General features: G+C 41.8%; 1 protein-coding gene and 1 pseudogene across 1 annotated transcript in view; both read left to right on the top strand.

Annotated features, from left to right (window-relative positions):
• The first annotated feature begins 293 nt into the window (after positions 1 to 293).
• LOC114083512 (putative monooxygenase p33MONOX pseudogene) lies at positions 294 to 1529 on the top strand (annotated as a pseudogene).
• A 7276-nt stretch (positions 1530 to 8805) lies between these two features.
• Positions 8806 to 25717, top strand: part of LOC114097888 (aldehyde oxidase 2) — a 79368-nt gene continuing 62456 nt past the window's right edge. The window contains exons 1-9 of the mRNA XM_071619368.1: positions 8806 to 8859; positions 10850 to 10907; positions 12379 to 12475; positions 13393 to 13501; positions 15056 to 15182; positions 16961 to 17022; positions 19284 to 19373; positions 22368 to 22448; positions 24139 to 24283. Coding sequence (XP_071475469.1) covers positions 8806 to 8859; positions 10850 to 10907; positions 12379 to 12475; positions 13393 to 13501; positions 15056 to 15182; positions 16961 to 17022; positions 19284 to 19373; positions 22368 to 22448; positions 24139 to 24283 — 823 coding nt within the window. The remainder of the gene's footprint in view (positions 8860 to 10849; positions 10908 to 12378; positions 12476 to 13392; positions 13502 to 15055; positions 15183 to 16960; positions 17023 to 19283; positions 19374 to 22367; positions 22449 to 24138; positions 24284 to 25717) is intronic.

Genomic DNA, 25717 nt, shown 5'->3' with positions numbered 1-25717 from the left:
ATTACAGCACACTGTGTAGGGTGCTGTTATTTATTACAAATAAAACTACAGAGCAAGTAGTTCTTCCTGAGATTCATTATCTCAAATTGACACTAATCAAAAACTCCATATAAAAAAGTGACCATGTGAAAATGTTAAAGATGATGACTATCTGCAGAGCTCTACACACCCAAGCCCTAAGTTAACAAAGATGGCCTGGAATCAGCATTGTAAGAAAGCAAAAACTTATTGTAAAAGATCACAGGAGCGCTTGTGCTCTCTAGTCGGTGGTGCGAGCAGTCGAACTTGCCGCCGCTCCCACGATGGCTTGGGTCTGGACTGCGCCACAATCTCTTGAGAGAAGTGGGTCTTCGGATCCTCTTTAGTGCCAGAGTTGGGGACACAGGCAGCTTGGACACAGCAGGATAACAGAATCTCTGGATGGACTCTTCCTGGGAAGCCTTGCTAATTTGCAGCACCTGGACAATGTTCCTCATTAATACCTGTCTGTCAGCATAGTGGTGACATCATTTCACTGTGGTGGCAGGGACTCAGCTCCGAATTATAAATTGAAAAAAACCTGGATCCCAGTCTATCAATGGCTTCAAGACAACCAGAAGTACCTGCTCTTGGGCCTAGTAGGCCCCTAGGCAAGATGTCCCTGCCCATCGGGATGTGCTGTAGGGCATTCAGCTATGATGATGCCCTTGAGGACCCTGCACCCATGACTCCTCCTCCATAGGACATGGGCAGCATCCCCTGGAAGCCAGTGATTCCAGAGCGCAAGTATCAGCACCTTGCCAAGGAGGAGGAAGGAGAGGCCAGTGTATCCCCCACTGCCATGACCCTGTCAACGGTCACTGACAGTACGGACAAGGTCCCAGTGGTGAAGGCCAAAGCTACCCATGTCATCATGAATTCTCTGATCACAAAACAGACACAGGAGAGCATTCAGCGTTTTGAACAACAGGCAGGACTGAGAGATGCTGGCTACACACCGCACAAGGGCCTTACCACCGAGGAAACCAAGTACCTCCGAGTAGCAGAAGCACTCCGCAAACTAAAGCTGCAGAGTGGAGAGATAACAAAGGAAGAGAAGCAGCCTGCGTCAGCCCAGTCTACCCCAAGCAGCAGCCCTCACTCTTCCCCCAAGCAGAGGCCCAGAGGCTGGTTTTCTTCTGGTTCCTCTGTAGCCTTACCTGGTCCAAGTCCTAGCACCATGGATCCTGGAAGTGGAGATAAGGATAGAAACTCATCAGATAAATGGAGTCTTTTTGGTCTAAGACCCCTTCAGAAGTCTGATTCTGGAGGTTTTACTATCCAGGCCTACAAAGGCGCCCAGAAGCCCTCTCCCATGGAGCTGATCCGTGCCCAGGCCACCCGAATGTCTGAAGATCCAGCAACCTTCAAGCCACCCAAGATGGATGTCCCAGTGATAGAAGGGAAGAAACCACTGCCGCGGACCCATAATCTCAAACCGCGTGACTTGAATGTGCTCACACCCACTGGCTTCTAGAGTGTGTCTATTCCAAGGACTTGGGCTGGAGGGTTTCTTGTCCTTTATTCCCCTTTTACCTTAGCTCTGACATAGGAATGGTATATTAAAACAAACAAAACTGAGGATAGAGGTGGAGACATAATTAATTCTGAGAAACATCAGTGCAAAGCTTGTCCTTGTGTGGAAGAAACCATTTTGTAGTGTTTTAGAGTCAAACTAAAAAAAAATCTCAGCAGTGATTTTGGGGGGAGGACTTCATTACCCTTTCTTATCATTTACCCCAGACCAGGACTTTGATCATTGCTTACTAGGTAAATGTTTATGCTATTCCAAAATCTAGGCTTCTTTTTACCACCATCAGCATAAACACACCATGGTGTAGAGGTGTCCGCTGACAAGTTTGGCCTTTTTGACTCCGCTGATGTCAGGTAGGGGGACCTAAGACCTGTTTAAGGTCTGGGTACAGTTAACAGCCACACTTCGCAGGGACCCCTATTTTCTAGGCTAAAACTGGTCTCCTTGCTTTTTGGTCAGTCTAATGGATTGCTTTGTCCTGTAATCAGTTCTTCATTCTTCTTGGTACCTCTTGAGCTGCTGCTGTTGGAGGGATGCTTCTCATTTACATGTCACAGAATAAACACTAGTCTTGCATATCCTTTCTTGCACTTTAAAGATTAAAGTAAGATTAGTTTAACTCCAATTTGGTTTAAACTTCCTAAAATAAGAAAATTAAGTCTATTGATTTAAGATATATTTTGTGATGCTGGGGATTGAATCCAGGGCCTTGTACATTCAAGGCAAGTGCTCTACCATTATTGAGCTATACCCCACCCCCTGCCCTAGGATGGTAAACTTTTAGAGTAAATGAAATTCATTTGAAATTAGTGTCAATTATTTCAGTTTCTTTGTATAGGTCAGGGCTTAACTTTTTGGAGGGGACATGGATATATTCAAAATAAGAAGAAAAGCATTTTTCACCAAAATGAGCCTCATATCTTTATGCAACATATCTTAGAAACTGCATTTTTATTTCTCCTCACTTTGTACATTTGTCTTGAACACTGTCTCAGATACTTGCCATTTTTGTTTTGGTTAGGATTTTTGTTTACATATGAAGCTGACCTTCTTATAGAGAAGCCTTTAAGTCTAAAATTGTCAGAACAACTAATTTATTTGTGTCTTCTCTGTTATGATCTTTTGTTTGGACAATAAAGATCCTTACTGCTTTCTCAAAAAAAAAAAATATCACAGGAATACCCAAAGGGTATTTCTAATGCTAATAGATGTTTAATATCAAATAATTCTCAAAAATTAGAGTCAAAGAAGTTTGATCATCAGGCCAATCATTTGATTCACTTGCTAAGGAATATTCAATAAGATACTTCCTGATTGACATTTATTAAATTCATATGCACACTAGACTATATTTTTAGGTCCTTCTTTAGTTTAGTTGATCTAGTTATCTATCCTTATACTAATACTGTATTAATGAATACCATAGCAAGTCCTCCCTTGATCTTCTTGTTTTTCAAATTCATTTTAGCTGTTTGGTCCCATACCCTCCACAGAAAAAAAAAAAAAACATTTTATCCAATTACCCCTAAATATTAGGTAGGTAGAATTCTAATTAGAATTGTATTGAATTTAAATATTAACTTTAAGAGAGTAGCCGTGTGTGTGTGTGTGTGTGTGTGTGTGTGTGTGTTGCTGGGGATTGAACCCAGGGCCTTGTGCATGTGAGGCAAGCACTCTACAAACTGAGCTATATCCCTAGCCTGAGAGTTGCCTTTTTATATTAACTTTGCATTAAAGAAAATTTTACGTCTTTCCATTTGTGTAAATTTTGTCTCATGAGTAGATCCTATATTTTTTTTGAAAGAGGAGAGATAAATTTGTTTTTACATGATCTATGTTTTGGAGCTATAAATTTTCCAATATTTATGTTATAACCATTCACTAGAATGTTTCTTTCTCCACCAATGTTTATATGAATTTATATGTTATATCACTTTTTCATTATTTTATTTTATCCATTGCAACCTCCAAAGATATGTTACACAATAAGAGAGAAAAGGAACTTTATGATTCTCATTTGACTTTCTACAATTTATACCTTCCTAATTAACCTGCTCTTATCTATTTAGACTTCCTCTCCTCACTTTTCCTGTATAATCTCAAATTTTAATCAGAAGAGAATTGGTTTTTTGCTTTGCCTTTAAGGATAGTATTAGATATTGGTTTTTCTAAGTAATCTGATTTCATTAGTTTCTTCCTCTTCTCTGTGATTTGGAGTTTTTCTTGAGAACAGCTTCTGAATCTTATCCAGTAATTTAACATAATCTATTTATTTGACCACAGTTCTCCTTCTCTGTTTTTTAATGTAATATACCAAGCCAGATTTAATAACACTGATATTTAACTTATAGTTCTGATATTGAAGCACTCTTGTGTCCCAGAAATAATTCTTACTTAGTATATTATACCTTGATACATTTCTGGACCTGATTTACTAATATTTTAATATTTATCTTTTTTTTTTTAGCTTTCAGCGGACACAACATCTTTGTTTGTACGTGGTGCTGAGGATCGAACCCAGGCCGCACACATGCCAGGCAATTGCGCTACCGCTTGAGCCACATCCTCAGCCCTTACTAATATTTTACTTTAAATATTTGTATCTATATTCATAAGTGGGATTATTCTATAATGTTTTCTAATATTTTGAGTTTATAAGATGAATTAGGCAGAATTTCCCTTTATATATGTCAAGGAGAGTTTAAATACCCTTGTCATTATCTTAATGATTGATTATACAAAATTCATCTATAAATCATTTGTTCCTGCTTCTTTGTTGAACAATAGGATTTAAATCTTTCATCCTGCCCTTCATGATTTCTTATTCTGCTGTCTTGCTCTGTACAGAGATATATTTCCTGCACTTTGTTTTCCAGGTCACTAATTTGGATTTCAAAAATGATCATCTCATCTACTGAATTGTTCTTTGGCTGGTCTATTTTACTCCAGAAAGTGTTTTGGAGGGCTGCAGTTTAATGTTCTTTTTAAAATGCAGATTGACAGTTGTCTCCTCCCACAGTTCTCTTGTGCTAGGTGTGTGTCCCACCTATTTTGGCTGATCCTCCCTCTGCTCTTGGACCTGTATTAGTTTCCCAGGGCTGCTCTAACAACTTGTATAACTTAACACCACAGAAATGTATTCTCTCCCAGGCTTAGAAGCCTGGAATCAAGGTATCAACCTTCTTTTAAAGGCTCTAGGAAAGAGTCTTTGTGCATCTTCCTGGCTTGTGGTAGTTGCCAGCAATCCTTTCCACATTGTGGCCTGAAGACACATCACTCCAATCTCTGCCTCCATCTCACCATCTTCCCTCTTTGTGTATCCATCTGTCTCCAAATCTCCATCTCTCTCATGACAGGTCATTGGATTCAGGGGTCACCCCAATCAAGTATAACTTCATCTTAACTTGATGACATCAATAAAGACCCAGTTCCTAGGGCTGAGGTTGTAGCTCAGCGGTAGAGCACTTGTGTAGCACATGTGAGATGCTGGGTTCAATCCTCAGCACCACTTAAAATAAAAACAAATAAAAATAAAGATATTATGTCCAAATACTACTTAAAAATATTTAAAAAAAAAAAAAAAACAGTTCCCAAATAAGATCACATTGGGAACACCAAGCTCCCTAAAAGGACCATTAAATTTGTTTTTCATCTGTCAGCTCACTGGGCTTCAGCTTAGATTAGAGTACCCTAAGAACCCCAACCACAGGCTGTAGAACAAAAAATGTTCCTAATCCATCCTCATCCTCAGAAGGGTAGAAGCAAGAAGGCTGCCAGGGCCCTGTGATGCAAATAGAGGAAGCCGCCTAGCCTTGGGTCTCTCCCACTCCTCATACTCATCAAGTCTCAGGGACAAGAAGGGCTCACGCACTGCTTTTGGCACTACTGACCTGCTTACCTCAATGTCAAGATTTCTCTCCATGTATCACCCCCATCCAAGGACCAAGCTCTCTCCAAATTCACTGTTCTCAGGCTGCTGATCTCCAGGCACTCCCTCAGCCTTTGGGGAAGAATCCTCTCCCACAGAGCCCAGAGCCTCACTGGCACCCAGCTTCCCATAGACTCAGCAGAGGTAGAAAGGTTAGAGCCTGGAAGGGCACAGAAGGGATCTCATGGTCAGAAGAGTGGAGAGGGAAAGGCCTGGAATATGGGTATTTAATGATCAACCCAAACCCTCAAGGTCCTAAAAAGTGCTCACTGTCTGCTTGCCTTTGTTCCATCTTTGGATTTCAAATAACTCAACACAGAAGGCCATACCCAGTGACACCAAAGCCTACTACCAGTATTTTTCCATTTATATCAGTGAGCAGAATGTGTTACTTCTTCCCCCACCCCCCAGGAAGAAGGCCTGTTTGAATTGGAGGGGAGGGTAAGTGTCATTTCCAATATTAATTCTTTTATTAGCTAACAGTATCTTTGATGTAAATCATAAGTCCTTTTATATAACAAACATCTGAGCACCTGTTAACATGTGGAGTTTCTCTTGCCCACTGGAATAATCCATTTAAAAGTGAAGAAACTTGTTCTTCCTTCTTCATTAAAGGAAAAAAAAGAAAGAAAACAAAGTGATTGCTTTTTGCCATTGTCTTGAGTAAGATCTGAGAGTCAGAGGACTTGGCAGAAACTGCAGCTCACCCTCCTGCTTTACTTCGCAGAGTCTTTGTTCACTCTGAAGTGGATGTTTTCCAAGCTAAGCTCCCCAGAGCCCTGGGGGTTTCTTAAGGGAAAGAAAGCCAGAGGACTTGAGACCTCACTCCCCATCTCCTCAGCTAGAACAGCCACCTTTTTGTTTCATCTGTTTACACTTCACAAGATTTCACTCAAACAAAGGTTTCCTGGCCCAAACAAGTTTGAAAAACATTTTTTCAAAGGCAATGCAGGATCAGTTTTCAGTTTCCCAGCAATTAATGCAATTGGTTCCCTAATCCAAAGTACTTTTATATAACCTAAATCTAATACCATTATCCAACGTTAGTACTCCAAAACTGTTTTTCTACCCTAAATGCTTGAACTTTATGTCGATGCTGAGAGATATTTTCCAATGGCTACTTTGGGAACACCATGGTTCATGCTTTCTGGTCTCTGGTAGCATCCAGCTCCCATCAACGGTGACTATGGGCCCTTTGTGTGTACAAGTCGCCCTCTTTTAGAGGGAAGCATGAAGTGGTGAACAGATTGGGGACCCTTAAAAAAGCCCCTGAGGGCATTCAAACGAATGCCCTCAAACTAATGCTCTTAAATGGAAGTGACCACATCCTGTGTCTCCATGTGCTCCTTTCTCTCTCTCCCCATCCTGCTTACCTTCTGGGTTCAATTCTCAGGGAATTAACTCTTGTTCATCTTTCAGGCCTAAATGTGCCTTTCTCAGATGGATTGCCTGGTCCTTGTCCCCAGAAACAAGGCTACTTTCTCTGTTTTGTGTTTGTCAAAGGCATAAATGTTGAATTCCCTGCAGAGAAAGGAAATGGATGGATCTGGTGTCCTTTGTACCTCTGCCACTTAGCAGAGTCTGGTGCAAGGCAGATGCACAATGTCTAGCAAATTAGTTCAACATTAATGTCTCCTTCTTTTAAAGTATCTTGGGTCATCAGTCAAGTACTTATTCACCCTTGCAATGAATACGTTATCATTCACCCTGGGCACTGGGTGGGGGGGTGGGATACAAGTAGCTATTATATACACTAAGGTTCTAAGTAGAGAACATCAAGTTAAAGTAGAAAGACACATAGAAAAGTAGTTTGACTAGAGTTTGATTTTTGTTGTTGTTGTGTTTTTCTTTGATTTATTTGGTTTTTATGTGTATGTGTAGTTGTTTTTGTTTTTGCTTTGTTTTACAGAGCAAGAGCATCTGAGGCCAGAAACAAGGACAGACTGTGGAGGACTTAGGGCTGAGTTTGGACCTTATGTTCCTGGCCACAGAGAGCTACTAGGGGTTTTTGAGCAAGAGAAACATGATCAAAAAGGCTAACTCAAAGGTCCCTACTCACTCACACCATGATCTACAACTTCTCACAAACCTATTGTTAATTTATTCAGCCACTTCTTAATACAAGTGAAACTCCCATACACACTTGTGTCCACAGGTATACTAGGCCTGGTATGCCTAAGGACCTGGGCATTAGAATTGCAAGGAAAATTGAAAGCTTCAACTCATTTGGTTAGGAGTATTTTCTGGAACACCTCTGTGGTGGGAAAGATGCTGAAACCCCACCTGGATCAACTGAGAAAGAGATCTTCCCCATTAGCCCTGGCAGAGGGATGCCAGATGTCTGTGGTTTCTGGCTTGACATGCTGTCATATAGTGTGTGTTCTTAGCATAAAGGGATTGCTCTAATGAGGGTTCCATGACCTCATGAAGGAAGTGTGGGGAAGAGAGGTCTTGCCATCTCTCCTGAGCATCTACTTGCTTCATAACCTGCAATGCCAAGTCCTGGGCATGACTTCAGCTGAAAGAACAAGGACTGCTGGATTTTATCTGTAGACAGCTCACTGGAGATGTTCAGAGAGGTCAGCCTGGTATGTTTTCTGATCAAGGGTCTCTATGTATACTTAGAGGTATTTCAACCCAGGAGATCTTGGTTTTGGTTCCTGCTTTACCTTTTACTCCTGCAACCACTTTGGCCCATGGGCCTGACTAGATCACTGTGGCTGACTAGATCACTGTTTTCCAGCATAATCATAGGGGTGGGGAAAAAGAGTGCAGAGGGGCTGGGTAGATGCAGCACCCCACACCTCCCCTTCCACTAGGGCACAGGCTGGACTTGTTCTTACGTTTTCCTCCTAGGGGACATTTCCCAGGGTAGAATAAGAAACAAGTTGGGCAAGTGTGAGGTCTCAGGAAGCCCACCCCACACTCCGAGAAGAATGAAATCCATCCAGGATATGTTCTTAGGCCAGAGGTGACATTGCAGAGGGAGGTTGGGCCTAGATTATTGTTTTTCACACTGATGGTTTTCAAACTAATGCCTTTAAACTTCAGAAAAAGCTAGAAAAGGTGTGGACTGTGTGCCGAGCCAGCTTCGAAGCCAGGATTGGTAGGAGTAAGGAACAGGATTAGAGGCCAAGCCCTCAACATAAAAAACCCCAAAGCAAGGAAGTCTCCACCTCCTGCCCTCCCCTCTGAGGCTCCAGCCTGCCTGCTTCCATGCAGGGAGAGATGCCAGTTGCTGGTCCTAAATCCTTTCCACTCACTTCTGTGGCTGGTGCCAGAGAGCACTCCCCATAGAACTGTGAGCGGAGCATCAGCAGGTGCCATGCCTTGCCCATCGAGATCGGATGCGTTGGTTTTCTTCGTGAACGGGAGGAAGGTGAGTGTTGGGTGTTACTCCCCGGCTTGCAGAGGTAAGCCTGCTACAGGGCCTGATTCTGTCTATTCCCCTCTCAGTCAGGGCTTGGCTCTAGCAGTTCCATGGGCTCTGCCATTTACTGCATGATCTTACCCAGGGAGCTTTGCCTCCCTGAGTCCTCACTTGTGGAATCTGTTTCTTGGGGCTTTTGTAAAGATGAAAAGAGAGCCACTCCTTCATTGCTTAGGATCCCACAAAGTGCTTATATAACTGAGTCTGAGACACGAAGGACTTTCTCCAATAACACATCTTCATCTTCAGACTCAGGAGGATAAGAAATGGAGCTTGCTTTATCTTTCTATTTACCAACTTCATTTTTCAGTTGAGCCCCCTTTAAACAGAATCCATCAAAGTGTAATCTCCATCAGTTTAGTGTCCCCCTCTCTCCCTGGGTGTAGCCGAGTTCCAGAGGGAACCTATGTGACAAGGGCAGGGTCTCCTGGTTGCCACTTTTCCCTAACATCCTCCCCTCCTGTCCTCACAATCCATCCACACAGACCACTTCTTGCCCTCAGCGCCCTCTGCCAAGCCCTGTCATAAGTCTGTATCTCTCGAGGGCCCACAGCTTCTCTCGGGCCTTGTCCCCTCTCCTCCAGGGCCTCTCTGACCTCCAATCCCACATTCCTCACTGGGGATTGGTGTGTCTCCCCAACCCATACCCACACCTCTGGGCTTGGCCCAAGAAATGAAATAGACCATGGAGCCCCTAACGTCTCATCGTTTGCCTAAGAACCCTCTCTCCTGTATCAAATCTTCCCAATCAGCAACCACCGTGTACTTCCAAAACAATCCATAAGCTGAGCCCTACCTGCTTTGCCACTGGCCTTGGCTTTGGAGACTCAAAAGCCAGAGGCAGCTCCTTCCTCCTCCTGCTGCTCTGTGTCCTTTCAGAGTAAAGTAGCTGCAGTCAGAACAGAATAAGTCCAGGGTTAGAGGTGGTGGGGGTGAGAGTGTTAGGTGATAAAAAAATAGGATCCCACCACATTCTCAATAAGTGTTTTAAAGGACTTAGGGTGGTATAGGGGCAGGCAGAGGGGGACTTCTTCCCTTGGATAGGTGCCCCTGGAATCCAGAAAGCAGCTGAATTTTAATATCTCAACTTGGAAGCACCTTTCTATAGTTCCTTATTCTTTGAGGTCTAAAAAAGTATATGTCTTCCTTTTGGGGAAAAAGGAAGAATCTAACACTGACACCCACTGGATCTTCTCTTTCTCTATACAACAGAATGGCCGTTTTCTGGACACCCCAAGACAAAGTCAAAAGGAATATCCCAAGATACACAAGTGGGAAAGAGGCACCAAAAAGGACCCTCATGAATTCTGAGTGCCAACACTTCCACTTCCCAAGGGGAGGGATAGAGGAAGTCTAGTGTCCCACCAGAAACACCCTGGGCCCTGAGCAGGGTGTCAAGGCTCACTGTAGGGCCACTCTGCGTTGAGCGGACTGGCAGGCTCCAGGGCTTGTCCAGGATGACAGCAACTCTCCCCACTCCCTTTTCTGCCACAGATCATGAAGACCCCTGATGTCATCCACCATTTCATAGAGGTTCCAGGAACTCCTTCTGCCAAGTTTTCCTCCTATAGGACCCCACACTGCACACCCACTATCCAAGTACCTCCCAGATTTGAAATATTTCAAGAGTACAATAGGTTGAATTGGAAGATTCCACTAAGGTAGATAGTGGAGCAAATGTGAAGAATACAAGTCCAGGGACATTTGTAGACAGAAGCGGATCCCAGTTTTTATCATGAAGATCAGAACTGCCATGCTTTGTGAGGCTCCTGCCCCTAAATGTGCATGAAAGTTGTCTGACCTCAGAGCACCAAAAAAAAAAAAAAAAAAAAAAAAGGTGCATGTCTAATATTATAGCCCAAGCCCTAACAGGCTGTAATAGACATTCCACTGGTCACTGATTCAACCCCACAATAATCTCTCTTCTGTTTTAACACAGGTGACAGAAAAGAATGCAGACCCAGAAGTGACTCTGCTGACCTTCCTACGAAAAAACTGAACCCTTTTTAGCTAAGTCCTGGCTGTGTCTGTTCCTTAAAAATTTAGCCATGTGACCATGGGAACTGATCACTTCCTCCATCCAGTTGGCCCTTGGCCCTTGCTATTTGTTTTTGGCCATGGTTTTAAGTTGGATCTCAGGTGAAGGAGGCTAGTTTGGAGAGGAAGAATTTTCCCAGAGGTGCTTATATTTAATAGCATAAAATAGAAATTAAGTTCTTCATTTCCTCACGAAATAGTCCCTGGAGGGCTTTGCAGGTCCCCAGCAGAGTGTCATGTAATAGAAGCTCCTGTTAACTGCCCATTCATGAAACTAAATTCTCCAGAATCAGTGAGACAGTGTCAGAGGAAAAGATTTTCTTTCCCTATACCTGCTTTCTGACACCAGACTCCTCCAGCCCCATTTTATATTCTGGAATCTAGATTTTCATAATGGCCAACATATTTTAATTGGCAAATCTAATGGATCTCTTGGAGTTGCCAGAAAAATAAAAATAAATAGAGAAATTTCAAATTAATGAAACTGGCCTCTACAATATTGTTTATAAGCCCACAAGCTCACATGGTTTATAATTAGTTGTCAATATTTGAAAATTAGGAAATTCCATGTTTAAAAAACAAAATCAAGATTTTTCAGCTTCTCATTGTGACTGGGAAACTGGCCAGTCCTGTGTGGCAATAGTATTGCTTAGAGCTCAGTAGGGACTGTGCCTAGTTCCCTTTGAGTTCAGGCTCTCCAGTCACACCCTTGCCACTGTATTTATTTGTGTGACATCTCTGGTTAAGCATTTGAGGCTATGTTTTAATTCAGATGAATAAGCCCTATCATTAGGAAAAAATAGATAATAGCAATAAAGAGTCAGTGATTCTGAAGTGTTTTTAGCCAGTCTAGTCGATTACATCCAGTTCCATAAATTGTGTGAAACAGATCACAGGAAAAAGGATGAATGAGGCTGGGCCTAGATTCAGGATCAGACCTGGACCAATCCAGGGATGCTCAAGGAAAAAATCAAAAAGTAAAGATAGGAGTTTCCTCTGAAGATTCCTTGTTTTCAAATACAATACAAGTTACTGAGCAAAACTCATAATACATTTACTAAAAATAAAGTGCTTCTCTTCCAATTACATGATTACAGCTCAGAGGAAGACATATAATGAAATAGGATTTTTCAAAGTTTTTACATCATTATCCCATGAGATGCTTATAATAAACCTGTGACAATAAAGTAGATATTATGCCTCCTCTTGTGTAAATTAGAAAACAGGCAAGAAAAAATTAAATATGGCCCATGTCACACAGCTAATAAGGTATGGAGTGGCCTTTAATAAGACCTGGAAGAAAGAACATGACTTCAGAGACCTGCAGCTCACCCCACAAAGACCTTTAGCGACACCCTAGGGAAGCAGCTAGCTATGCTAGATGCAAAATGTTCCCCTTGGCAACTTTTCCTTGACCACCCTGACCTCCAGTAGGCCTCACAGGAACCAAATATGCCTGTGGAAGAGGAAGTTGTGGAGCCTGCACGGTGATGGTGTCTAAGCACGATCCAGTATCCAAGAAGATAAGGTACCCACAAGACACTCAGAAGCCAGAGGAGGGCTTTGTTTGTCTGCCTGGCTTGTGTTCTAATCTCGCAACTAAGAAAGATTTTTGGATTTTTGCTATCTCTGGATCTCAGACCCCTCTGAGAAATCCCATAAATGTTGGGAGGCATCTACTCAGATAATGCATAAGCTAATTACATTTTATGTATCATTTCAGGAAGATCATAAACCTCCCAAGGCTCATCTACATGCCCTAGATTAATAAACCCCACCTTAGACCAACAACATATTTAACAGATGAGGAAATTGAGACTCAAAAAAATTAAGTAACTTGTTCAGGGTAGAACTTGAACCCAGGAAGCCTGAAGCTAATTCTCTTTCTACTTTTGGGATGCCCTAACCCTGCAGAACAGGTATCTGGGCAACATTATAGAACTTGGGCTTTTTCCAAATCCCATTGGCCCAAGAAATTAAGAGATGGTTTAGAGCATAGGTCATTCAATATCATTTAAATTAACAAGCAAAAAAATACCTAAATGTGTAGCTGTGGGTAAAAGACACATATGTTTTGCTTGCCTTTGCTTTTTATGAGGTCAGTGTCTCAATGGATATCTGTTGAAGTTCAATCACTCTCCTAGAGACCTTAGTCCATTCCTGTTGTTCCCAGGTGAGTCCATCCTAGGCCTAGGAAGTTTTTCTGAAATTCAGAATGCCCATCTCCACCTTAAGGATCCTCAATCCTTGCAGATAGCACAGAGGCAAAGAGAGGACTGACTCTAACTTCTCCTTGCTGTCACCTCTCCAGTTCCCCAGCCTGTCAGAGCTGATTGATGGGCTTTGGAGGTTTTCTGCTCCCCTTCTGGCTCCAGTGTTCCCCATGAGGCAGGACTGTGTTACTCCTCCTGTTTTTTTTTTTTTTCTTGTGTTTCTCATACAAAGACACTTCTCCGTCACTGCATGCCTGGTGCCCATCTGCTCTCTGTATGGAGCCGCTGTCACCACCGTGGAAGGCATTGGAAGCATCAAAACCAGGCTTCACCCCGTGCAGGTAAACATTCTTCTGAAATTTCACACTCCTTAACTTTATTGCTTTACCAAATGTTTCTTAAATGTACTGATTCTAGATTACAATCAAGTAAGTAGAAGATTGGGGTGTGCGTTGATCAAGGTAACAACATCTGTCCCTTGATTTAAAAGAAAGCTGGAAATACATCTATATTCTATTAGATGGTCATTCTTCTCATTACTTTTTCTACCTGAATGATAAGCAGGATCATCAAAATACCAATTAATGCCTATTGGACTATGAACTAGAATACATACTACACACTGGCTATTATGTGTAGAATAAATACCTCTGTAAATAAGAGGATAAAATTCAATATTGTTCCATGTGACATAGAGGTCTCAGGAGTACAATCAGAATTGGGAATGAGTAGGGTCTAAAAATAACTTTTCTAGATTAGGAGTACAATCATTTGCCCAAATCCTAACCTAAAGCCAGAACAAAGATTTTGGATCCAAGAGTAATGGCATACATTGGCAGAGAACACATCAGTTCCTCTGTCAGTGTCCTAGAGGTTCAGGGAGTCACAAGACCAGATCAACTGAATCATTCGAGGCAGAAGGAGCCCCAAGGATCTCTGAGTTTAACCACATGAGAATCATTTCCAAGATAAGCAAAGGTAAAGAATCCAAAAGAGTCTATTAGAATCTACTAGATTAGGCAAGGTGCTCACATCAGGTCCATAAACCCCAATCCTAGGATAACACTGCATCCTGAAATCTAGAACAGGGCTTCCCAAGTTTACTGTTCCTAAACATCACCTGGGAGGTTGTTCAAGATGCAGATCCTGAGTCAGGAGGTTGGGAGCAGGGACCCCGAGTTCTGCACTTCCTACAGCTCACAGAGGAAACCAATACTGTGGGACCACAAACCACCCTTTAAGTAACAAGGATCTTGGGCTGGGGATGTGGCTCAAGCGGTAGCGCGCTCACCTGGCATGCGTGCGGCCCAGGTTCGATCCTCAGCACCACATACAAACAAAGATGTTGTGTTCGCCGAGAACTAAAAAAAAAATAAATATTAAAATTCTCTCTCTCTCTCTCTTTAAAAAAAAAAAAAAAAGTAACAAGGATCTTGAACACAGACCAAAATCCTTAAAAGTATAATTTCATCTGAGCCAACACAGAAGAATTCAAAGAAGAAAGGAAAATGAGATTGACAGTAGATAGTATTCAAATTAATCAAGAAGAGGTAGCCTCCTGGTCAACCTCCTTGATGGAGTGTTCAAGAAACTATTTTTGAAATTTATGCACACTCATTATAATTATTGATGCCTGAAGAGTTCTTCTCTGGGAGTTGAAGGTGCACAGTATCTCAACTTGAAGGATTGAGCACTTGACTTTGAGAAGTGCCTAAAATGATAGTCTATGGCTTCTGAGTCACTTCCTCCTGAAGCCTCCTAGGAAAAGGGACACACAGACCCTAACAAAAGGGCTGGGGTACATTTGCTCAGAGGGAGGGTTCCACCTCTCATACCTTGGTAAGAGTTGATCACAGCAGGAAAGTATGCCTGTACCCATGCTTATGTCCTTCCAGGAAAGAATTGCCAAGAGCCATGGCACCCAGTGTGGATTCTGCACTCCTGGGATGGTGATGTCTATGTATGCACTGCTCAGGAATCACCTGCACCCCTCAGAGGAGCAGCTCATGGAGGCCCTGGGAGGTAGGTCTGACACAGGGGAAAACCACCAGCTACCCACAGCCAGGTGAGAAGTTTTCTTCAGGCTGTTATAAGCCACCTTCCACATTATTCCTGCCCTACTAAGACCTCCACATAGGTCATTTCTAAAGTAGCTACAATTCACCCAAGAGCAGAGAAAGATACTAAGCAGTTCCCTGCTTATCACAGTATATACATGTATGTTCTGCAAAGCACTAATGCACAGCATATGGACCACACCACTTATCTGTCCAGTGATTTGTGTGGCTGCCTTCATTAAGGGCCTGTGTTAGTACTGGGGCTGCCCTAACAAAGCACCACAAACAGGTTGGCTGTAAGGAGGGCCATTCCTTGCCTCTTCCTAGCTTCTGGTGTTTGACAATAGCCCCTGGCATTTTATTTATTTATTTATTTGGCTTGTAGATGCATCACTTTAATCTGTGACTCCATCTTCACATGGACTTTTCCTGTGTCTGTACATCCAAATCCACCCCCCCCCTTTTTTTTTAACAAGGACACCAATTCGTAGGACCTTCCATAATCAAGTATAACCTCATCTTAATTCAGTTACATCTACAGAGATCCTATTCAAAATGAGGTCATAGCCGCAGGTTTTACAAGTTAGAATTTCAACACATCTTTCTGAGAGACGCAATTCAACCCTCAAGAGAACTCTTACAAATTGAGAGAATCCTTTAAAATTTGTAATGGGTGTAAGTTACTAAAGAGGAGTTCATCAATCTGTCTTTTTTATGGGATCAGTAAACTTCATCTTCAGGTGTCAACGGTCCCTCAACAAGTCGTCTGTCAGACACACAGATTCTTAATTGAGGACCCTCAAGCAAGCACACACCTGTATTCAGCCAGCTGCTGATGAAATTCCTCCTCTCTCATGTCCTCTCTTTTTCTCTCTGCTCCAATGCAGAATATCAGTTTAAGTCATGTAGAATCCCCACCTTCCTTGGGTCCCTCTCCTAGTATGGTCCTTCAGCAGATTCTCAGTTTAAAGCATGGCCAAGCCCAATCTCCCTCACCTGGCATTCAGAGAACCCTGGCAACTGGTCCCGTTACCTAAGGCTTCCTTCTCCTCCGTGTGACTCCCTTTAGTCCTTTCTCCTCTCTGCCACTACACATTTCCTCCTCTGCACCTTGCTCATGTTGCTCTGAGGATTCAGACTGCTCCACACCAGTCCATAGCTTGCTCATCTTTGAAGCCTGAGCTCCTTAGCAACGTATCCCCAGATGAGCTCTAGTCCACACTGACCCTCCTTTACCTCCACTCCCTATATCCTTGGAAACCTGAGGTTTGCAAGCTTTTCCATGCAATAGAATGTACTGCAAACCTCTTAAATGCATATTCCTGGGCCCACCCTCAAGACATTCTGATTCTAGAGAATCTGAACAGAGACAGGGATCTGTATTTTTAACAACTGCTTTCAAGAAATTCTGTTGCCTGACCTTAAAGTCTCTGAGGAGACCAATGACAAACTGCCCGAGGCATGATACTTTTCTCATATTGTGCCTTGGGAATTATTTATAGTTTCTGTTTCAGGATCACCAATATCTTACAGTCTGAAATATAGTTGTTGTCAATAAATACACAATGGAGATGGAGATGGAGCTCAGTGGTAGAGTGCTTGCATGGGCCCTGAGTTCAATCCTTAGCATCAGCAAAAAAAATTAAATAAAAATAAATAAATAAGTATCTAGATCTATTTAAAATTTCACAAAAAGCCAGTAAATATAAGTCCTCCTGACAGTCATGCTTCTCCTCCAATTAGGTAATCTCTGCCGCTGCACTGGGTATCGGTCAATTCTTGAGAGTGGCAAGACTTTCTGCATGGTGAGTAGGTGGCTCTACAGAGCAAGAATGACAGGGACACAGGAATTAGTTTTCCAAGACCATCTCAAAAGTCTATAAGGGAGACAAAGTAAGTTAGCTCCAATTAACTTAAACTGGAGTTTAAGCTATTTCCTGGGGATTGGGTAAGTTCTGTACCACCTTTGATGTTGTCCAAAACCACAGACAAAAGTCAAATGATCTAACCAGACATCCAGATATTATTTATCAGTTAGCAAAGTATCTAGATAGGACAAACAAGAGGGCTTCAGCAAACCCAAGTAGACACACAAGGGAATAAAGTTTGCTGTGGTGAGGTAAGGTTTATTCCAGAATCTAACCAGCTGGGAAGGTGTGAACAGATTGAAAAAAAAAGTTGAATAAGTAGAGTGGAATCCAAAATTCACTCCAAGTGCAACAGCACAGGGAGCTTCCTCTACAAAATGGGGGAACTTCAATGGGCTATTCTGAAAATCAAGTGAGTCTTCCTTGGCAGTGAGTAAAGTTTAAGAAATAGTTACTACTGTTTTTGATAATGTTGTTGACACTATGAACTAGCATTTGACAGGGATACCAGACAGATGCATCTGATGACCCTCTACTGAGGGTAAAATGGATATGGGCAACAAAGTTCTTAGATCCAAGCAAAGGGGACCCCACAGTTTAGAAGGCCCCCCTCTGATCTTTCTCCAGCAATTCTCAGGAGTCAATGGGGCCAAGTGACATGCCTACCTGTATCTTCACGCCTTTTCTAAGTCATTCTCCATTATAGTTTTGACTCCACTTTTAGGGCAATATAAGCCCCTTTCCTGATATACTCAAGGGTGGATCATAACAGCCAGCATCTACACCCTGCACCCTAGGTCAAAGGGAGTGGACAGAACTTGGAGACTCCGGTGGGAGTGTTCACATGGGTGAGGCCCCTCATAGTGGAGAACAGAGCCAGGGCTGAAAGAGCAAGGGAGCAGGCTATAGGCCTAGAGGTGGACCAGCAAGTATGTCCAACTTAACCACAAAGTCAAACAGATGTTCCATGTCCGTGTGTCCCAGACTTCTATTACCACATTGGGGAAGCCAAAGTTAACAAGCCAAGAAGTAAAATAGGGAATAGCCATGAACCCAACAAATTGCTGGTGTAAATGGAAAAGCTCTTGTGAAATACAAAGAAAGAAAGTTAGAGGAAAGCCCTTTCCCTATGGATGTGGTGTTATTCACCTTTCCAGGCAAACTGATTCTGGGGATAAGGTAAAATGTGGTCAGACACTCACCCTACAGCTAACACGTCCCATGGGACTTTAATGGGCGACAGCAACCCAGCCCCAGAAGGATTGTAAAAGGTTGATATCTCCTGGGCCAAGGGAACACGGGCTTCTTTCCATTATTGTTGACTCAAGGTCCATCCTGGCAGCTCTCAGAGATTTCAGTAGAAAAGGAAGCTTTCTACTTTCTTGGCCCAGCTATTTTAGTTTCTTGAACAGAATTAGTAAGATGGCAGCTTCAGACACTTGGGCAGAGTTAGAGAACTGCTGAAGTGTCAGGGAAAAGGTATTTTAATAGACACTTAGGAGAAAGGAAGAATATAGTAGAGGTAAGTTTGGAAATGAAAGAGATTCAAATGAAAACCTGCTTTAAAATTCATTATCAACTCATTCCCAGTCAACCCATGTATAGCCCAAATGTCTGGGAGATCTGATTTCTTCTTTTGCTTCTTTCAAATTTTTCTTAAGTACCTTATATGAAATATGATTATAATGAACAATGTTGTTGAATATTGTATAGAGTATATTGCTAATGTCAAAAAACATTTTATAAATTAATTTTACTTCTAATAATTAATCTTAAAAATTCATAGATATACACAATCTGTACAAAAATGTTCATATACTATGTAGTATGTAAACATGTAATATATAAATGTAGTGTATATGTATTTTATGTCAAATATCATTAATAGAATAGTGTGATGATAGTCTCTTTTATACTTTGGTATATTCTGTGTCATTTTATATTAGCATATATCTTTTATATACTATATATATATATATATATATATATATATATATATATATATATATTCTATGTATATCATCTTATATAAATAGAGAAATACAGCAAAAGAAGAAAGGCCTTATGATTATCCCTGTTCCAATAGAAACTACCAACAGTGTTAAAAAGTGAAAACTGCCAAATCCTTCAGGACACATATATACTTACCTATTTAAAAAAAATAAAAAGTGTTTAATATAAGGCATCCTACTTCTTAGGAGTCAGCTGACTGTCATCAGAAAGGAACAGGAAAATGCTGCAAGGACCAGAGAGAAAACCACTCCTCCTCACTGGACAGGAAAAGTGATGTGAGTGTCTTTGTTAGTTTAGGTCTCTGGCTGTGAGTAGTGCCTGGTCAAGTTTTGAAACTGGACTTGCTAGTTTCAATGGTCACTCTCTGCTTTACTTAGAACTGTCCCAAGTGTATGCTCAAACATGGCACTTTGCATTTGGAAGTGGGTAAAGTGGCCATCTGAAGCAAAGACTCCGATTTTCCCCTCAAAGCCTAAAAGACTAAAAGAAAAACTACGTGCACAACAGAAAAAAAATCCACCCCTCCTGAGGGTGGATCTTCAGGTGGGAATGGATTTTGGAAGCTGCCCCTGCTCACACGGAGTCTGTACTCTGTCACTGTGCCTCCTCCTCTTCAAAGAGGGCACAGCAACCTCAGGAAGTCTGAGAGCCCTCCAAAGTCACGTGGCAAGTTAATGGCCCTCATGCCTAGGACATCCAGCCCTAAACATTCCAGCCTCTGGCTTTTCTTCAAGAGATACTCATTTCCAAAAAGGAGCCACTGCCAAGTTCTCAAAGGAATTACTTGGAGAAGTTGAAATGCAGAATAAAATAGAGAATTGGCTCCTGTTATACAAGGAAACCTGAGAGTCCAGAGCAAGTCTTAGCCAACACTGTGCCTATTATCCCCTCCTCCACCTCTGCCCTTCAAACCTACCTTTTCTCTATGTTTGCCTCTGTCACTTATTGGTCTAAAGAAAGTGTGCAATGGGGGCTGGGGATGTGGCTCAAGCGGTAGCGTGCTTGCCTGGCATGCATGTGGCCCGGGTTCCATCCTCAGCATCACATACAAACAAAGATTTTGTGTCGGCCGAAAACTAAAAAAAAAAAAAAAAAAAAATTTAAATTCTCTCTCTCTCTCTCTCTCTCTCTCTCTCTCTCTCTCTCTCTCTTTAAAAAAAAAAGAAAGAAAGTGCAATGGAACAGAGGATGTTTCCCAATGGATGTGGGCTGCATCCTCCATGACTACTACCCAGAGGATCAGTACTTTGGTGCACTTAATACTTTCTAAAGTCAATCTCAATTTCTTGAGAATTCAATTTGGGCAATGATTGGTCTCTAGAGACCACCTGATTTACATTAACCAAACTTAAAAGAATATGATATTTAAACTGGAATGTGCTCCAATATTTGTTCATAAAGAAAAACACGATTATAAATTGGGTCTTGAGATCAGTGAACCACAAGTCCTTTTTCTTTTTCTTTTTCTTTTTTAGTACTTTTAGTTGTAAATGGACACAATACCTTTATTTTGTTTAGTTCTTTTTTTTTTAAATCTAAAACTGTACTAACTTTATTAATTATTATTTTTTTTTAATTTTTTATTGTGGGTTGTTCAAAACATTACAAATTTCTTGACATATCATATTCCACACTTTGATTCAAGTGGGTTATGAACTCCCACCTTCACCCCATACACAGATTGCAGAATCACATCAGTTACACATCCATTGTTGTTTAGTTCTTTTATGTGGTGCTGGGGAACGAACCCAGTGCCTCACACATGCTAGGCAAGCTCTCTACCACTGAGCCACAGCCGGAGCCACCACATAAGTCCTTTTTCTACAGGAAATCTTGTATAGGAAACCAAATTATATTGCAAAGGCTGTGTGCCAAGCAAGAACACAGAGCAGTTGCACCATCTTAACAGGTACTGTTCTGAAAGACCCCTGTTCCATGGAGGCAGCCATTCTACCTGGCCAGATATCTGCCCTGCAACCTCAAATCCTCTTTAAGCTCTCTTAACATCTTCTGTTTGGGCAAGTCTTGGCCTAGAACCTGTTTAGGGGAACTCTTCATTTCTCAGCCTTGAATCATTATGCTTATCTGACATTTTCATTCTCAGGCATACTCTCATTTCTGTTTTAGAGATACACCCCATCATCACCTTCCAAGTACCGCCCATATTTAATCTAACATAAAAACTAGTCATTCTGATATTGGCCCATAATGCCTCAATCTGCTGCCCTACAAAGAACCTTTATAAGGAAAATTTTCCTCCTGGAAGCTGGGACATAAAAAGAGACATAAAAAACCTCAGAGACCTCAGAGACATAAAAAAAAAAAGGGCACGGGGGTTGGACAAATGTCAGACCGTTTCACCTAATCATCACAATTACCCTTCAAAATAAGCATTACTTCCCCCTTAATCTTTAGAAAGGTTAAGTACCTTCCAATGGAAAGGTCAGAGAGAGGAGCTGAGAGTCAACTAGACCTGTATGCATCCCACATCTAAGTACCCTCCCCATGGCACCTGCTGCCACCCCTGCATCCCAAGGTTCTCCCCAATTTTCCTTACTTCTTTAGGAATGTTTTCTGGCAACAAGTGTTTTCCAAAGCTAAAGCAGCTCTGAGTCAGGCAGGATGACAGTTCAGGAGATGGTTCACTATGCTTTGGTTTCCTTAAGTGTAAAATCGAGATGATCATTGATTTCCTTTATACAATTATCATGAGAATTGAATAAATTATTAATACATGTAAAAACACTTGGGTTGGGGATGTAGCTCAGTGGTAAAGCACTTGCCCAGCATGCATGAGGCCCTGGGTTCAATCCCCAGTACAGGAAGGAAAAAAGCACTCAATAAATATTAACTATTATTATGAAAGTCAGACTCCGTGAGTGAGTGTATGTGCATGCTAAATACAGGACTTCTCAGAGCTTTTAGCATTTTGAATCCTGACTTGGCCTGGGAAAAGATAGTGGTACAATGTAGAGGACTGCTCAAACTTATTTAATGTCTGATAATTTTTCACTCAATGCCTTAGCATTTCCCAGAGTACTTTTTGGAGGAATTCATAGAATACTCTTTTCTCTAATATCATGCTGCTGGAAAATCTGTATCTCTCTTACAAGATTCTTATTTAAGTTATTTAGTTTGAACCATTTCCCTGTATAAGGAGAATAGGTGAATTAGTACTAGTTAATCTTGCCTAATTCCTGTAAAGAACTACAGCACTGTTGCCAATTGAGTGGGGCTGACAGGGCCATCTGCTTCTTCCTTTTATAAAGATTTGCACAGAGTTATTTGCGAAAGAGGAGTTCCAGCCGTTGGACCCAACCCAGGAGCTCATATTTCCCCCAGAACTCTTGGTAAGATGAGTTGGGTGTTTTATGTGCTTGTTTAAATATAACTGGTTATGAACTCAGTTTTATAAATGCACCCATTTCCTTCCCGTGACACTGTCAAATTGTGGAAGTGGTTGATAGGATGGAGATGCCTGTTCCCTCCCTAGATCACCACCCCTGAGCCAACCCCCCCCCCGAATGTTTCCTGAAGACCCATCTGAGGTTTTGTTAAAAAAAGATTACACCATTGCTTTCATCATTGTTATCTGGAATATGTCCCTGTCAACTGTCCAGGTGATAAAGCATTGTAAGATCCTACTTGGTTTTTCTGACCACTCCAGTGTGTTGACCCCTAAAAGCACCCCTATTCCTTACCCTCCCCTCTGTCAAAACACAATCTTTATTCCCAAGCATTCTGTGTCTGATTCTGTAAAACACCTTTTTCTGAAGGTGTTCATTCATTCATTCAAAAATCTTTGTCTATTTAGCAACATGCCAGCACTGTTCTAGGTACTGACATGAAGCAGGAAACCAAGCTAACAAAAAGCTCCGCCCAAGAGAGCTTGCAGTCTGGTAAGAAAGACAGACAATAAGCAAAACAATAGATAGGAAATACAATGTGTCAACCAGTAAGAAAAATAAAATTAAACAGAAGAATAGGATGCAGATAGTTGCCAGAGAAGACTTCTCCGAGAAGGTACCATAGGAAGAAAGTCTGGGAGGAAGTGAGGGAGCCAAAGATGTACAAAGATGTGCGGGGCAAGAGCCATCCAGGCTGTGGGAACAGCAAGTGCAAAGTCCCCAAGGGTGAGAGAACAGCTGGCCTGGTCAAGGGACAGAGTGGAGGCTGGCAGGGCTGGAGTCAAGTAAGCAAGGGGCAGCCTCTGCTGGACTGAATGCCACTTGGCTTTTACTCTGCAAAAGACAAGGAGCTATTAGGAAGGCCTGACAGAGGAGGGACATGCCCCTGCAGATGTTGCAATGGGATCATCCCAGCTGCTGTGTTCAGAGTAGTCTGCAAAGAGCCCAGCAGGGACTAATGTCTTCTTGAGGGGTGGTGGTTGGGACACGCTGCCAGAGGAAGCAGTGAAAAATGAGTGGATTCAGAATCATTTTGCAAGAAAACCTAACCAGCTTGTTGATGGATGTGATGTGGGTGTGAGAGAGAGAAATAGCAAGGCTGACCCCAGAGCTTTGGGCAGCTGAGAGAGTACAGCAATTTACAGCAAGGGAAAAACTTTAGAGAAATGGGTTATTTTTCCTTTGGGGCGGGGGGGGGGGTTCTTATCAGGTGCTTAGAAAGGGATTGGCTGGCAGGAGCTCTGCTTGAGACAGGTTAAGTTTGAGAGGTTTGTTACATTAGTGCTCATTCAGAATTGAGTTTGGATTTCAGAGGCAAAGTCCAAAATAAAGATGTTAATTTAGAAGCATTGGTGTAGTTGTGATTTTTAAGACCATAAGACTGAATTACGCTAAATTAATCTACTCTGAGTGGTCAATGACAGGTACCAGCTTATATTGTCACTTGCCTCCCCTCCCCCCCCCAAAAAAAATCTAATTACAGGAATTTGAATTTAGCCAATAGGTGTAGTGAGCATCTTTCTGGGCAAGTGGAGCCCAGAACCCCCAAAATCTTTCTATTCCACCTGGATCCTTGTTATAACCCAGGAGGACTGGTGTGCACACAAGCACACACAGTTGCATTTGCCCTTAGAGGATGGCCGAGAACCCAGAAAAGGGAACCCTGACCTTCTATGGAGAGCGAGTTACCTGGATCTCCCCCGGGACCCTCCAGGATCTCCTGGAGCTGAAATCGAAACACCCAGAAGCCCCTCTGGTCCTGGGCAATACCTCACTGGGTGAGTGGCTGCAGTGGGTCTCATCCCACCATCAGGACTGAGCTGAACCTGCTGGTCTATTACTCTGTTCTTACTTCGTGTTTTAGGAATAAAAAATCTTATTCTGTATAATAAAACCAGTGGTCTCCAAAGTTGGAGGTACACATGCCCTGATAGTATACAAGGCGATTCCATGAGGGAGGGTGTAAGAAATAGCAGGGTTTTAAAAAATCATTTAATTTATCTATCCTTTTTTAAACATCTTTTATTAAGCCTACCTTCAAATAATATTATTTCACCTCATGTAAATAACAATGTAAGAACCTTACAATTATATATTTTCAATTCCTCTCCCCCCAGTCTTTGTGCTATTATTGCATTATATTTTTAGTTTTTAATTTCAGTCTATTTTTAATGGGTGCAATACAGTTATACATAAGAGTAAAATCAGTGTGATATGTTCTTACCTGCACATGACATAGTTTGGTTAATTTTCATTCTGCTGTTCCTCCCCTCTCCCATCCCTTCTCCCTCCCCCTCATCCCCCTTCCTCCATTCCACTGTTCTCCCTTCTGTTTTCAGATCCCTCCTTTTTTAAAAAATATTTTTTAGTTGTCAATGGACCTTTATTTTATTTATTTCTATGTGGTGCTAAGAATGGAGCCCAGTGCCTCACACATGCTGAGCAAGTGCTCTACCACGGAGCCACCACCCAGCCCCAGATCCCCCCTTTTTTGTTCCTTACTTCTCTCTACCTTCTGCATGGGAAAGAAAACATTCAACCCTTGACTTTCTGAGTCTGGTTTATTTCACTCAGCATGATGTTCTCCAATTCCATCCATTGACCAGCCAATGACATAATTTCATTCTTCTTTATGCCTGAGTAAAACTCCATTTTACTCTTCTTTATCCAATCTTGCTTTGTTTTTGTTAAATGTTGAGTAGACATTGTACAATTTTATTAAAATATTCATGAATATATTAACAATACATTGTACACCCAGGGACCACCCACACCCATCGTTAAGAATTTGAATTTACCAAGAACTTGAAGGCTCCCATGTGCCTAACCACATTCCTTCCTTTCCTTCCCTTCTTGAAGGCAGTCCTTTGTCTACATGGCATGTCGGTCAATATTTTCCTTGTTTTTATGATTTTACCATGCATATTTGAATCTGTAAACAATGTCATTTAGTTTTGCATATTTCCAAACTTCACACCAATAGCCCAACACTATTATTCTTTTGCAATTTGCTTTATTCATTCAATGTTCTTGACCTAAAATTCACCCCTATTGTTGCATGTAGCTGTGCTGTATTCTATTGTATGAACATGGAACAATTTGCCCCTCCATTCTATTACTGAAGGACATCTGTTGAAATAGTTCCAGCTGTTTTCCAACTTGTGCTATTACAAATATTCTCATTTATGTCTCCTGGTACTTATGTACAAGAA

Source organism: Marmota flaviventris, chromosome 11 (genome assembly GCF_047511675.1).
Source record: "Marmota flaviventris isolate mMarFla1 chromosome 11, mMarFla1.hap1, whole genome shotgun sequence".
NCBI classification, from domain to species: Eukaryota; Metazoa; Chordata; class Mammalia; order Rodentia; family Sciuridae; genus Marmota; species Marmota flaviventris.
Note: the sequence above shows the minus strand (reverse complement) of the source record. Positions and strands in the feature narration are given on the sequence as shown.